The sequence below is a fragment of the Molothrus ater genome, chromosome 2 (genome assembly GCF_012460135.2).
Source record: "Molothrus ater isolate BHLD 08-10-18 breed brown headed cowbird chromosome 2, BPBGC_Mater_1.1, whole genome shotgun sequence".
Taxonomy (NCBI): domain Eukaryota; kingdom Metazoa; phylum Chordata; class Aves; order Passeriformes; family Icteridae; genus Molothrus; species Molothrus ater.
Window position 1 is genome coordinate 91534961 of NC_050479.2, and position 12948 is coordinate 91547908.

The 12948-nt window shown below is 44.0% G+C and overlaps 1 protein-coding gene across 1 annotated transcript in view; it reads right to left on the reverse strand.

Annotated features, from left to right (window-relative positions):
• Nucleotides 1-4282: 4282 nt before the first annotated feature.
• MAB21L3 (mab-21 like 3) overlaps nucleotides 4283-12948 on the reverse strand; it is a 34953-nt gene continuing 26287 nt past the window's right edge. The window contains exons 6-8 of the mRNA XM_036382706.1: nucleotides 10896-11077; nucleotides 9924-10118; nucleotides 4283-6963 (exon numbers count right to left, since the gene is read on the reverse strand). Of these exons, the coding sequence (XP_036238599.1) occupies nucleotides 6730-6963; nucleotides 9924-10118; nucleotides 10896-11077 (611 nt within the window). The 3' untranslated portion in view covers nucleotides 4283-6729. The remainder of the gene's footprint in view (nucleotides 6964-9923; nucleotides 10119-10895; nucleotides 11078-12948) is intronic.

The following is a 12948-nucleotide window of genomic DNA, read 5'->3' on the forward strand; positions in this document are numbered from 1 at the left end:
AACAAATACCCTCAGCTGGAGCCCCCACAATCACTTTTAATCCTCCTTACCACCTCAAGCAGAGGCAACTCTGCACTGTCATACAAAATTAAACTTCCTCTTCATTCTCCAGTCTAATCTCTGTCTCCACAATATGATCCTGAGGTTTAATCTGATTATGAACCTTCATATCACACTCTAACAAATGGCCCCAGCTGCCAGGCTAAGCGGTTTAATGAGATACTGTGTCAGTTACCAAACCAAAGGCAGAAGAGACACCACAGACAAAGGCATTGCTTGCTCAGTCCCATCCCCAGGATGGACATGAAACTAATGTGTCTCTTCTGTAAGAGGAGAAGACCTGCCCTTCTGCAAGAGTTTTGATGGAGAGCTGTGCTCTATCAGGCAGGGTGGCAGATGCTCCATGACTGACAGCTGTGAGATGTGACCACAGTGTTGTCTGGCCCTGGGGGTCTGAATACAAGGCAGAGAAAATACAGTTTGTCTTTAGTCAGATGTTATTACATCTGATCCAAACATAAACCCCCAAGATGTATCACATGGTAAATCAATATAGTTGTTTGTTAATCCAAATGCAATCAGACATTTTTTTTCTTCCTGCCTAGATAAGACCCCACCCTTCCCCCTCAGAACTGCAGCCAAAACATAATTCCCTTTCAGTGGCTAATGGCATTCATAAATTACGCTCAAGATCCATTGTTCATTTAATCCTTTTTGCTGCTATTAGCTCTGGTCACTGATTTGTTACCTCTCCAGTCTATGGCATTTTAATGACACAGCTAGAAAACAGCCAAACTCTTCAGCTTAGTGATAAAAGTTGGGTATGTGCTACAAAGAGGAATGGTGTTTACCACTAACTCAAGGGGAAGAAGTGTGGGAGAACTACAGGCCAGAGCTGGTTGTTGCCTGGGGAAGGCAGAGAGGAACAGCTTGGAGCAAACTCATTGATTCTGGCCTGAGCTCAGGTCTTATGGAGATGATGAAGATGTTGGCCCATGGCCTTGGGAACACGGCTCACTTCCAAGACAACCAGACCACAGCAAGCCTTTCAACCAGCCTAACCTGGTTTGCCAAGGAAATCATTGATGATAGTCACTCTTCCTTTGAAGTTGCAATTGTAAGTTGTTTAACTTGACCTCTGTGTTTTCTTTCCTCCTCAGCACAGGGGTTATACTGCATGGATTAGTACTATCAATGTGACATGCCATTGCAGGAGATACTGATGAAACTCCATCTAGAAGGTTGCAAACCAGCCTGGTTATCTGTGCAGAGATGGATTACACTCAGTGTAGAGCAAGACTGGAATAACACTCAGTGTAGAGCAAGACTGGAACAGAGGTATTATCATATTATTATAATACCTCTGTTCCAGTCTTGCTCTATGCTGAGTGTAGAGTCTGGCACATCTACCGAGTGTAGAGTCTGGCACATCTACTACAGAGTCTGGCACATCTACTCATGCTCAACTGAAGGCAAGGGAGCTTATGATTACCCTTGTGATGGTTGCAGAGACAGCAAACCCCATGGAGGGTGAGTAGCAGCTTGATCTGTACTGGTACAAACCAGACTGCACTGGCTGTGAGCACATCTAGGCTGAAAGTTCAAAGAAAGCTCCTAATGATCTGTGTGGGTCTGAAATAATCTGCCTGCCTCGGGAGCCAGGGGCAAAGTATCTACCAACCTTTGAAAGTATCTACCTACCTTTGCTCTTGGTTAATCTGGGGGAAAGGACCAGAAAGAGCAGCAGATGGATTTGGTGGCTGATGACATTCCTCCTAGTCCTCATCCTTTTAAAATGGGATCCTAGGAATTCAAAATTGACGTTCATTTCCTTAGTAATTTTTACTGTGGATTTTTAAAGTCTCCTCTGAACTGCATTTTTGTTTTTGTTCACTACTAGCTTGAAACTGGACTTTCTTTCAGCTCTCCTGAATTAACCAGACTTTTTCCCTGGAATGCATTAGCTAGCCTCCTGGAGCTGCAGTGCATGCAGCCTTGCCCTTCAGGTCCCCCAGCTGTGTTGGTGACAATGCTGTCACCAGAAGGGCTATGGCCTGCCCTCTGCTGCTGTGATGTGCTGTAGAAGCAGATGGGTGTAAGGCTGCCTGCAGCTGTGGCACAAGAGGTTGGCTTTTCAAGTTGCTGGATAACAAACGGTGCCCATCTCCTCCAAGGCAACAGGAAAAATTTGGTGGGCCAGATGCACCACAGATGGCTTGGGATCAGGCTCTGGACCACCCTGCCCATAAAGTGGTGCCCTCTCAGGCTGAAGCAGGCTCAGTTCACGCTTCTCGGAGCTGCTGGCTTGTGTTGCTGCCTGATTCCAAGAGTGGCTTTTCTAAGAATGGAAACAAAAAGATAGTAAGATTTTTAGTCCAGAAATCTTTAAGTAGCATAAGCCACAGTTGTGCAGCTGGTAATTACCACTACCCAGGGGAGCCTAGGAAGATGCCATTCTTTTTTCTAATTACTACAAAGCCTTTCAATTTGATTAATTCTTTCCTTAATGCATTTCCTTGTAATTTGTATTTGTGAAGATGCTAATGGTAAATTAGAAAATCTTTCCTATGAAAAATATATTCTGTACTCTCCATAAGCTTGGTTTCTGGTGGCATCTGTGCATTCTTCATCACCCATCCAGGAGATGCTTTCAAAGCCAGGTGCTGATCCTGTCCTTTCTTTCAGTTCAAAGATGTTGCTTGAAGCAGAACTGACAAGGTACAACTAACACAAGGTACAATTAATGAAAGCATCGTCCATTTCTCTGTGCTGCAATGGTTTGGGTCAGAACAGACTAAAACACATTTGCTACCTGGAGCTGTTTAATTTCCTTTGAAATTGTGTATATTACTCCAGCCAGAGAAGTCAGATGGCAAGGAGGTCAAGGGCACCACAGCCTTCTACAGTAATGGCACAGGTTGGCCTGAAAGGGTGAGTGGGATCTCCTACCATGATTTGAGCACTGGCTGCTGTGTCACTATCTCACATGACATTGCAAGGCCCTCAGATGAGTGTTGGGGGTGGGATATAATAATAAAAAATATGTTTCTCTTCAAAACCAGAAATCCTAGCATTGGTAAGCAGAAAAATATTTAGAGTGAAGGCAAAATTATCCTGCCTATCATTGTCCATGTTCCAGCTTTGCTCAGAGAGGCCAGGCTACTCCCCCTGGGAACATAGTTTGCAAGGTGATCTAACTTCATTGCTGGGCACCATTTCAAACTGAAGATGGAGTGTAAGTGAGGGTGAGTAGATGGTCTGTAATGGCCTCTGTGTACACCTGGGTCCCACGAACTAAAAGAGCTTTGATGTGCACTGAAAAATAACTATTCCCACCAGAGCCAAAGGGGTGGCATCAGAAAACTTGTTCTGAGAATTTTTTTTTTTTTCCTGGAGGAGGGAGAAAACAAGAGGGAGGCAGAGGAGCCTAAGGGGTAGGCACACATGGGAGTCATGGCCTAGTCCAATGGAGAGAGGGCAGGACCCTAATGGAGCAGGGCAGTGGCTATTCCTGCAAGTTCCTCCTTCCCAGAACCCTGCATGCACTTTGCTTGTTGGTGCTTTCCCAACTGAAGGCTGTTGGGAATTACTGCAAGCCTATCAGAAACAATAAATCCATATTCTGGCTCTTAGAGCTTCCAGAATTTAGAGACTTTTTACTCAAGTCTTGCTATTTATTAGAAAGCTCCCCCATGGTCTCTTCTCTCCTTTTTGGCAACAGAATTCAGCATTAAATCAATCGAGCTCATTTGTCTCAGCTCGATGATAATAACAAGATGCTGATTTTAAGAGCAAGATCCTGGATCGGTGTTTGTGCTTCAGAGAGACATTGCCCTCTAGTGACTAGAAGGCAGGCTGTGTAAAAAGACAAAACATCACGAGTTTTGTACAGTTTTATATGTCAGAGCAACACATTCAATTGAAATTTCGGACAGATGGAGCAATGCTGACTGAGGGCTGAAAATGCAGCAAATACTCATGAAAGCAATGAAAGAGAAAGGGAGAGAAAATGGTCATCACATTCCTTCCAGACATTCTGAACAAAGAACTTTTGATTAAACTTATTTCAAGAAAGTCTGTATTTGTCCAGATGTTCACTTTTTAAAAAGAGAAATTATAAATATGAAAAACATAAAACTTATTCTGTAGCCAAAACACAATGTGGTATCTCTTTTTGGAGGAAAATCTTGGGATAAGGCCATGATTTTGCAGTCAGGCTTGGTGTATAAAGTGAAAAGCTATTTGGAGAAAGTTTACTGTGGTAAGAAATGTGATAAATATATTTGGCAAGTTTGGTTTTTTTAATAAGAGACCTCCTGCACAACTCTCCCACAAGCACAAAAAACTGCCTCACAACAAAACCCCACACACCCAAGCAGACCTGCATGAGATGATGTAAGACAGTATCTCAAGAATGTCTCTGAAAGGAATTAATTCTTGTATTCAGCTGCTTCCATGAACACATTTGTGCTTTCCTCAAAGCCTTTTTCCTTTGCCAGTGGCCACCTGTATCACATCTTGCTGTTCTGGAGAAAAAGCTGCAGGACTGTTCCTGTGTCTTTGTGGTCAGTAGTAATGTACCTTCCATGTTTCAGGATACTTTCTGCCCCAGCATATGCTAGCCTGATGCATTTTCTTGTGTAAACAAGAAAACAGCAAAAACTGATCAGACTTGGCTCAGAGCAGGGGTCCATCGTTCTGTGGTTATTTCCTGGCTTTGCTGAGTCATTGCTGCCTGTAAGAGGCTGCCACTCTGGCAGAGCAGTGGAACATTCCATGTCGTGGCTGTGCAGCACACGGTGCATGCCCGTGGTTTTGCTTCACAGCAGGCTGTGAACCCCAGCAGCTGAGGACTCTGATACACAGCTGCATCCAAGTTAAGGTATCACCACTGAAACATTTTCTTCACACAGCTATAAAGGGAGATAAATTCTTCAACAGCCACAACTAAATCCCACAAGAACCATACATCAGAGCAGTAAAATATTAAATTTGGGATTAACAGCTCTGAATGTTTTGCACTGTCGTCAAACAGTCTGAATTGTTTTTGCCCTCCTCTAACTTCAGAAGCCAGCCCTTCAACTACAAGACAAAATCAAGATGAAACAGGAGACATTACTTCATTGCCACAGCTGTCTGACTCTGCCTGGCAGATTGGCATCTCCTTGCGTGTTACTGGAACAGCTCAGTTCACAGGAAACAGGAAAGCCACACTTGAACAGGAGGTGTCATCATGAAACTGACACTTGTGTCCCATTTAGGGAGCCTGGAGAACAAAGGTTTAGCAAGAGAAGTTAACTGTTGGAAACAGTTCCATACAATGCAGTTTCCCATGTGGAAAGGCGGCTTGGAGGGTATTCGAGGGTCGGAGCAACGCGGGTGCCGGTTTACACGGTGGGATCAGGTCTATACATGGTGAGATCTGATGCAGGAGACACAGGACCACGACCAGACCAGGAATACACAGCTGGGATCCTTCCTGACCCGTATCTGCTCTGCTCAGAACACTGTAGAAGACAGCCTGCTCCAGAGGCAGAGGCTGTGCTGGAGACCCGTGGCTGTACCAGAGTCTGCCACAATGGGGAGATGCCGCGCCGCGGGTGCGCCTCATGCAGCTCCCTGGAGCGCGGGATGCAAATCCCACCTCTGCCAGCCCCCTTGGCAAAGGACTTGTTTACTTTCCTGCACAGATGTGACAAAAAAACCCCACCAAACCAAGCCCAAAATCCCCTCTATCTTTGTTTAGTTTCAGCAATTTAATAATATTAAACCCAGCATTCTTTATATTAATTCTAAAGCTCTGTTCTTTTGAAATACTAAAATCCATTTTGTTTTGAAACATCCAAAAAATTGAAAGAACTGGGAGTCTTGGAGCTAAGAACCTTTGAAAAATACTCTCCTTCTGCACGGCACCCAAAAATACATGGGTGTTAAGAAGTAGGGAAAGACCTGCTCCTTGTCCAGCCTGCTGGGTAGAGCCAGGGATGGGAGTGAAATCTGCCCTGCCAAAGCCCCCTGGTTGTATGGCACTAACACAGCTGGCAAAGGCAAACATGAAAAAGACATATTTGAAGCAATTGGAAGAAAAATATTAGTGGAAGAGAGAAAAATGAAGAGGCAAAACCCACTGTTCCTCTTCTTGCTTCCATTGAGCTCTTCAACACTAGCAGCATGTTTAAATTCCTACTGGATTCCTACTGGAGCAGGATCTCCCTGAATTGAATTTCCTCTGAGAAAGCTTCCAGCTTCCAGAACACCTCAGAAATGTTCCTCTGCCCCTCTGCAGAGCTGGCCTGTGAGTTAGGCAGGCAATTAAACCCGTTGTCCTTGTGAGAAAGGTGAAAGCAGCAACAATACATGGGCTAGGTTACAGAGGCAGCAGAGCGAGACTCCTTTGCGCTGCCTTTCAGCCTAGGTGCCACAAGACTGGAGACACAGAACAAGGCAGTTGCCTGCTCTGACTGACACACAAAGTTGGGTTTCACTGGCTGTAGCTTCCAGGCAGGCTGTCACTGTTGAAAGCAAATTAGATCAGCTGGGCATCAAGTGATACCTCCCATCAGTTTTCACCGCCCACCGCTGCCAGCTCGACACTTCTCTTTAGCGCTGCATGTGCCAACTATCTCACAGAGCCAGCTGCAACATCGACTGGGGGGACACAGGGAGCAACCACAGGTGGGGAGAGGAGCTGGGGATCCACTCAGGGTTGGGGCATGACCTTTGCTTGCCTTAGTCCAGGCACAAAACAGGGTTCTCCAAGAAGACTGCCAGCTTGCTGGCCACCAGGTCCAGGTCACTGGTGTTGGCATATTTGAGCAGATTGGTGTTCTTGAGAAAGTAATGCTTGAGGAAGTGCTGGCTTACACACTTGTGCAGCTTCTGTACCAGCCTCAGAAAGGCTTCAGGGAAGCAGCGCCAATCCTTGGTGCGTGGGTATTTTTCACACGTCCAGAATAGCACTGTCTGCAAGAAGCAGATGGGAGAGAAGATGTGTTAGAGGTTCTGTCGAGGGCTCACACAGCTTACTAAGGCACTTTTAGTGCTGGTAAGTGGCTGGCAGCCTTGGAAATCACAGAGACTCACGCTGCTACCTCCCTGTGTTAACGTTTCTGCAATGGAGGGATCCAAACTGACCAGGAGGAGCAGCTTGGAGGTGCCTGGTTAGGATCTCTCTCCAGAGGAGCCACTCTCCACTAACTGAGCCAGGAGCCCAAGGAAAATGATCTCACTAAAATAATCTTGGCCTATTTGCCATCTTCCAGCAGGAGGCTCTGTAGAAATGCCAGGCATTTTAAGCTGTAGAAAATGGCCTATTATGCAAGGGTAGAAGCCAGTAGATGCAAGGAGGGACAGAGCATAATGAGATCAACATAATTATTTGTTAGCTTCAGCTGTATTTGTGCTGAAGATACATGAAAATCTGCATCCTAAACAGAATGAGATTCCAAGAAGCCATTGCAGGTACAAGGCTTGCTTTCTGGTCAAATGCTGCCTGTTTTTTTCTGACATGTGATATTTCATGTCTTATGTTCTATTCCTATAAAATTATTTTATGCAATTTAACATTTGAGAAATACATAGTTAAAATAACAGAATGCATATGATTATTGCTCTTATAGTATTATTTTTACACCACCTATGTTGCATTTTCTCAGACTTTCCCATGACTGAGAAGAATTTTCTTGAGGAACTTAGACTCACTGTACCAAAAAAGCCATACTGACTGCCTTGGTCAGCCTGAAATTACTTTTTAAAGTACAAAATCACCTATTCTGTGTTCAATAATTCTGCTAAGTCCCTTAACTATCCTCTGAATCCCAATTTTATTTTGCAAATTCCACTACCCAAAAAGGGACTCAGACATTTTGAGAAGTGGCAGAACCACAGCCTTCAACTTGACTGTTTCTACAGAGGTAGAATTTCACCTATAGTTGTACTGCTGACAAAATTCTTCTCAAACAGTTTTTCAAATGTGAAAAATTTTTTGTTCACAGCTGCAATAACCACAAAGCCTTTTCTTGAATGTCACCAGGGAATAAAGACATAGTGAGGAATTCAAGCTATAACTCTCTGAGAGCTGCTCCTTGAAGACTTGCAGAGCAGTTACCTTCTGACACACTACTTCAGCAGGCAGCAGTTGCAATGGAGTTTCTGGAGGAAACTCCATTGCAAGGAGTGCAAAGGAAAGCAGTGGTGCTTTTTCAGTCAGGTGCCCAAGCAAGTGATTTATCCCCAGCATTTATGTCCCTAACTGCCAGCTCTCTACCTACAGCATAGTGTTGGCTTCCAGAATGTACCTAGATATTTTTGAAATTCCAGATCTCAGTTTCTATGCAGGTAAGCAAAAGAAGTGCAATTACGTGGTCCTCTCTGGCTTTTGGAGCTTCTGGGATACAGATTTCCTCTGTGCTAGAGGATCTTGTTTAATCCTAATTGCTGGATACCCCTGACAAGGGGAACCTGAGGATGCATAGAAACCTAACACTAAGCCTCTGCTCAACTGCTGGTTTAACCACTGACTGTTTCTCTCATTTTTCTTTTCTTTTTTTCCTGTTTTTCTTTTTCATGTGAGTAATTTTGAAAAATTCTTTCTGTCTGGTAAACCAATCCTCTCTTGCCATAAAAGCCAGAACTATAGTTACACTAAAGAACTGAAGAGCTTCTGAATAGTTTCCTACTTTAATCAAGAGTTCATGCAACAGCACTTCCTGCACATCTGCTCCTTCAGCCAGGGAAAAACATTGTTCCCAATGGTTAAATGGGTTTCCACTTTGTCTTACATATGACAGTTTTCCCACCAGATTGTTCTTACAGGCACTGAGGAGTTTTGCATTCAGCTGAGCTATAATCAGCCTCATCAATTATTTTTTTACTCCATCTTGACTTAGAACAGGGCCCTGACTATAACAGCATTTGATGGTCACCAGCTTTTTCTTTATGAGATACCATAGCATTGCATCTGGTTTTGGACACCAAAAGATTAGTAACTACTGTAGGAACGTAATGGCTTGAGGCTTCAAGATGGGAAAAGTACAGCCTCTCCCTGGCAACTCCAGGAGGAAGAAGGCCCAGAAAACAGGATTTTTAATCTATAATCTAACAAATGGTGCTGCCTGTGGCCCATTGGTGTCTGCAGCTGTCAGATGTGGGGACACACTCATAGCACACATTCACACCCATAGAGTCTTCTCTCTCTCCTTCACAAATCTTGTTTGAAGCCATCTTGAACCCTGAAATAGGTGCAGGGAGGATGCCACCACCCCTTTAACTCTTTTTTCCCTTCCTACCCCAAGTGAAACACCACCAGAACTGTAGTTTGCACCTAATTCATTAATTATGCTTACCTAAGAGAGTTTGTTGGGTGCAGATCCACAAAGAAAAAAATCACTATCTTCCACCAGAGAGAGAGATGGGTATAGATGGCTGGGATAGTCAAGAAGCAGGAAATAAGTGTGGAATTACAGACAACAGTACAGTGTGAAGTCAAAACAGAGCAGGGGCCTCGACTCCATTTATGTTGCTGCAATCATAATGTTCCTACAGGCTTTAGTTTCTTATGAAGTTTGGAACACATATTTAGTTGCCTTCTCCACTTCAAGCCAACTAGGACTAATAATAGTTACAATCAGACTAAAGCTCCCTGAACCAGCCTTCCTTCACATCTCAACCCACGCATTCTTCAAAGCCATGCTCTTCCTATGCTCAGGTTCCAACATTCACAGCCTAAATGGTGAACAAGATATCCGAAAAATAGGAGAACTCCTTGCCACCACAAAGCAATGAAAAGGTACAGCAGTTTTGACAGTTACCTTTGAAGTTACACAGGCCCTACACTGATTTACACCACAACATTCTGGCATTACTGGACAGAAGCCACTGCAACAGATCCCATTACTGTAGGTAGGTATCAGGGTGATGCCTACCTGAAGGTGATAAGCTGTGATGACAGGCTTACTGCCAGCACACCAGACATCTTCCTTCATCTGCCTCATGACCCTGAAGCACTTCCTGCGACAACCTCCATCTTCATCAAGTCCCTCCATGAGGATGTGCTCAGCACGGGAGAAGCACAGCTGCCAGTGATAATTAGAGCGGGCTAGGAGGTCGAAACCCAGCGACTGTGGAAGGACAGGGGAAGTGGGACAGCAAATCAGAGGCAAACTTCTCCCAGCAATGCAGACTGAGGTTATAAAAGCATGTGTGACATCTTTCAAAGCCTGTTCTAAACAGGGTTAGCAGAGGCAGCAAACATGAGGAGGGCTCCCATCTTAATTCTTAGTTGAATAAACACGCATTTTGTATTGTTTCCTTGTGTGCTGGTATCAGTTACTGCAGGGAGATCCTGTTCTAGAGCCATCAGGCACAGTACCAGCAGTGCCACAAAAGCAGAGGTGCAGCTCTGCAGGCATTTTGCTGTGGAGCAGGAGGTTGTGCATAAAAGGGGAGCAGAACTGGAAGGTGAAATGGGACCTGCAGGAACTTGGCAGCTGGGGCTGAACTGAAGTTCCCAAATCCAGCCATAAGTGTTGTAGGGAAAGATGGGATTGAGCTGGAAGGAAAACTGCAAGACACCAGCCATTTGCTGAAGTCTTACATGAGGCAGAGCAAGAATGATGCATGTCAGAGCTGTGTGATGCAGGCAGAACTGTTTGCTAGAGCCTCATGCAATAAAAAGTTAACTCAGATTTTTCTACAGAATTTACCACTGTAAGGGGGGGAAAACAAAATCGAAATAAATTCTGACAGAATATTTTGAAACATTGCTTCTCTCTTTAGAGAATACATCTTCTAACCCTACTGCCATCACCATGCAGTTCTTCCTTTGGTAAAACACTGTCAGACACCTGAGAGGTAAGTTCCATCCCAGAGTTAAGGGTGTTTTTTACACTGTTTACCTTGATGCATTGCACTTTTTCCTGAGAAGGCCAGCGCTTAAGGCAACGAGGCCACCGGGCTTTCTCGGGCCAGCACGTTGGAATCTCCACAGCAGGGACCAGCTCCACCTCAACCTGGGATTCTGACGTCTCCACAGCCACACGGACCACTGAGCTGAAGCTTTCCAGCACTGTCACTTTACCTGTGAAAGGACAACAAGAGAAAAAAATATAGATAAAAAGGTCCTTTTCCACAAGCCAAGCAAGAAGCTGTCTAGGACCTTGCAGTTCTATTGGTCTGTCTTAACACTTTCTCTTCAATAACACATGAAGAATATAAGAAAAACCTAAATCGATGTAAGTCTATCCTGGGGAATGAGAACAGGAAGATGAAAGACCAAAGTTCTTAACTTTACACTCAATTATAATGCTTTTTTTTTTCCCCTTTGTGGGTCCTCTTAAACCCTAGGATCAGGTTCTTAAAAATAAAGCTAGACAAGTGATGCAACCTAACATTTCTAATGGTACACTACAAGGAGATTACTGCAGATTGGAGAGGACCAGATGAACACTTCCTATCTAAAGATGTTCTTCCTTCAGAGAACCTGAGATCAGACCCTTGCCAGATCACACTTAGCACTGCCAGTCATTCAGAATGTTTTGTGGGGTATCTGTAAAGTTTGTTTCTGGAGATGCACTTGCACAGAAGACAATACCAGAATTTATGGTCTGTTGTGCAGAGCAGTCACCCAGAAAAGACTAACTTATACATCACTTGAGTGCTGAGTTTTAAGAAGAGCTAGTTCCAAGGTGATTTGGAGGAAAGAAGTTTCCTCAGTGTGAAAGAAGAGTGGCTCATCTCCAGGAACAACACAACCTAAGAGTACAGAAAGGAAAGCAAGCTGCAACTAATGGACTTTGTAGGATGTTTCCTGTTGGTCCAGTTGAGTTCATGGAAGAAGTTTCTGTTCCAGTCACTGAGGGAGGATCATTGTCCCTTCAGCTCTGCGATCTGAGCTAATTCTGTGTTCATCCTCTAACCCAATGAAGTGAAAGCCTGAGCAGATGAACATAAGCAGTTTAAAGAGCAGAGTGTTATCCCACCTCATTTTGAGTGGCATGGGCTAAGGAGCAATTCATGGGGTGAATTACTTTGCAAAGAGTAGAGTCCATCCCAAACAGAACTTCATAAACCTCAGAAAATCTATGTGCTATTTCCCTGCTGAGCCAAGCCTGGCATCAAAACAGGAACTGTTCTGTTCCCAAGCTCCCAACAAGGATCTCTAGCAGCTGAAAAGTGTTAGAGCAACCACTGTGTCAGCATGTAAAATATGTTCATGGCTTTTCCGAAAGCATTGCAATGCTTATACCTATTTTTCCACTAATGAAAAGTGAGACACCTCAAAAACTGATTTTGCTAATGCTGAAATAATGGAAAAACAGGGAAGTGAAGAAATCAGTGAAGTTTTTCTGTAACTTTAGCCATACTGTGGGATGAGTGAAGTCCATTCTTCACAGAAAAAAAAAAAAAGGTAATTGCTTCTCCTGACTTCATCTTAGCTCATCTCCTCCCAGTGGACCTTACAAAAAAGGCATCAGAATAATCAACCTAAACTCCACTCTCTGGGGTCCTTGCAAGTACCTTTCCTGCAACACTCAACTTTCACTCAAGAACTTGATGCAACTGTAAATGTGACTGCTGCCCAACACAAAAGCTTTCACATAAGTAAAGCCTCAGAAGCAAGCCTGTTCCAGCTGGTATTTACAGCCTCAACGGTGAAATTTCATTCCTATCCACCTTTCCAATCCTATGATAACAAGTATTTCCTATGATAACAAATAAGTCTAGCAGAGCTTGACTTTAACTTTTTTTTTTCTGTGACTACAATTCAGAGTGTGATCAGATGAGTGGAAATAGCTTCTATTCCTCTGAAATACAGAAGACTCATTAAGCTACTGATGAATAAAGTCATTCTGGAAACATGCTATGGGAAAAGGCACCACAGGAGTAGCTTGGACACTGGGAAGAAGAGCACTTATCCAACATACTTCAGTAGAAGTCCTTCTACTTAGT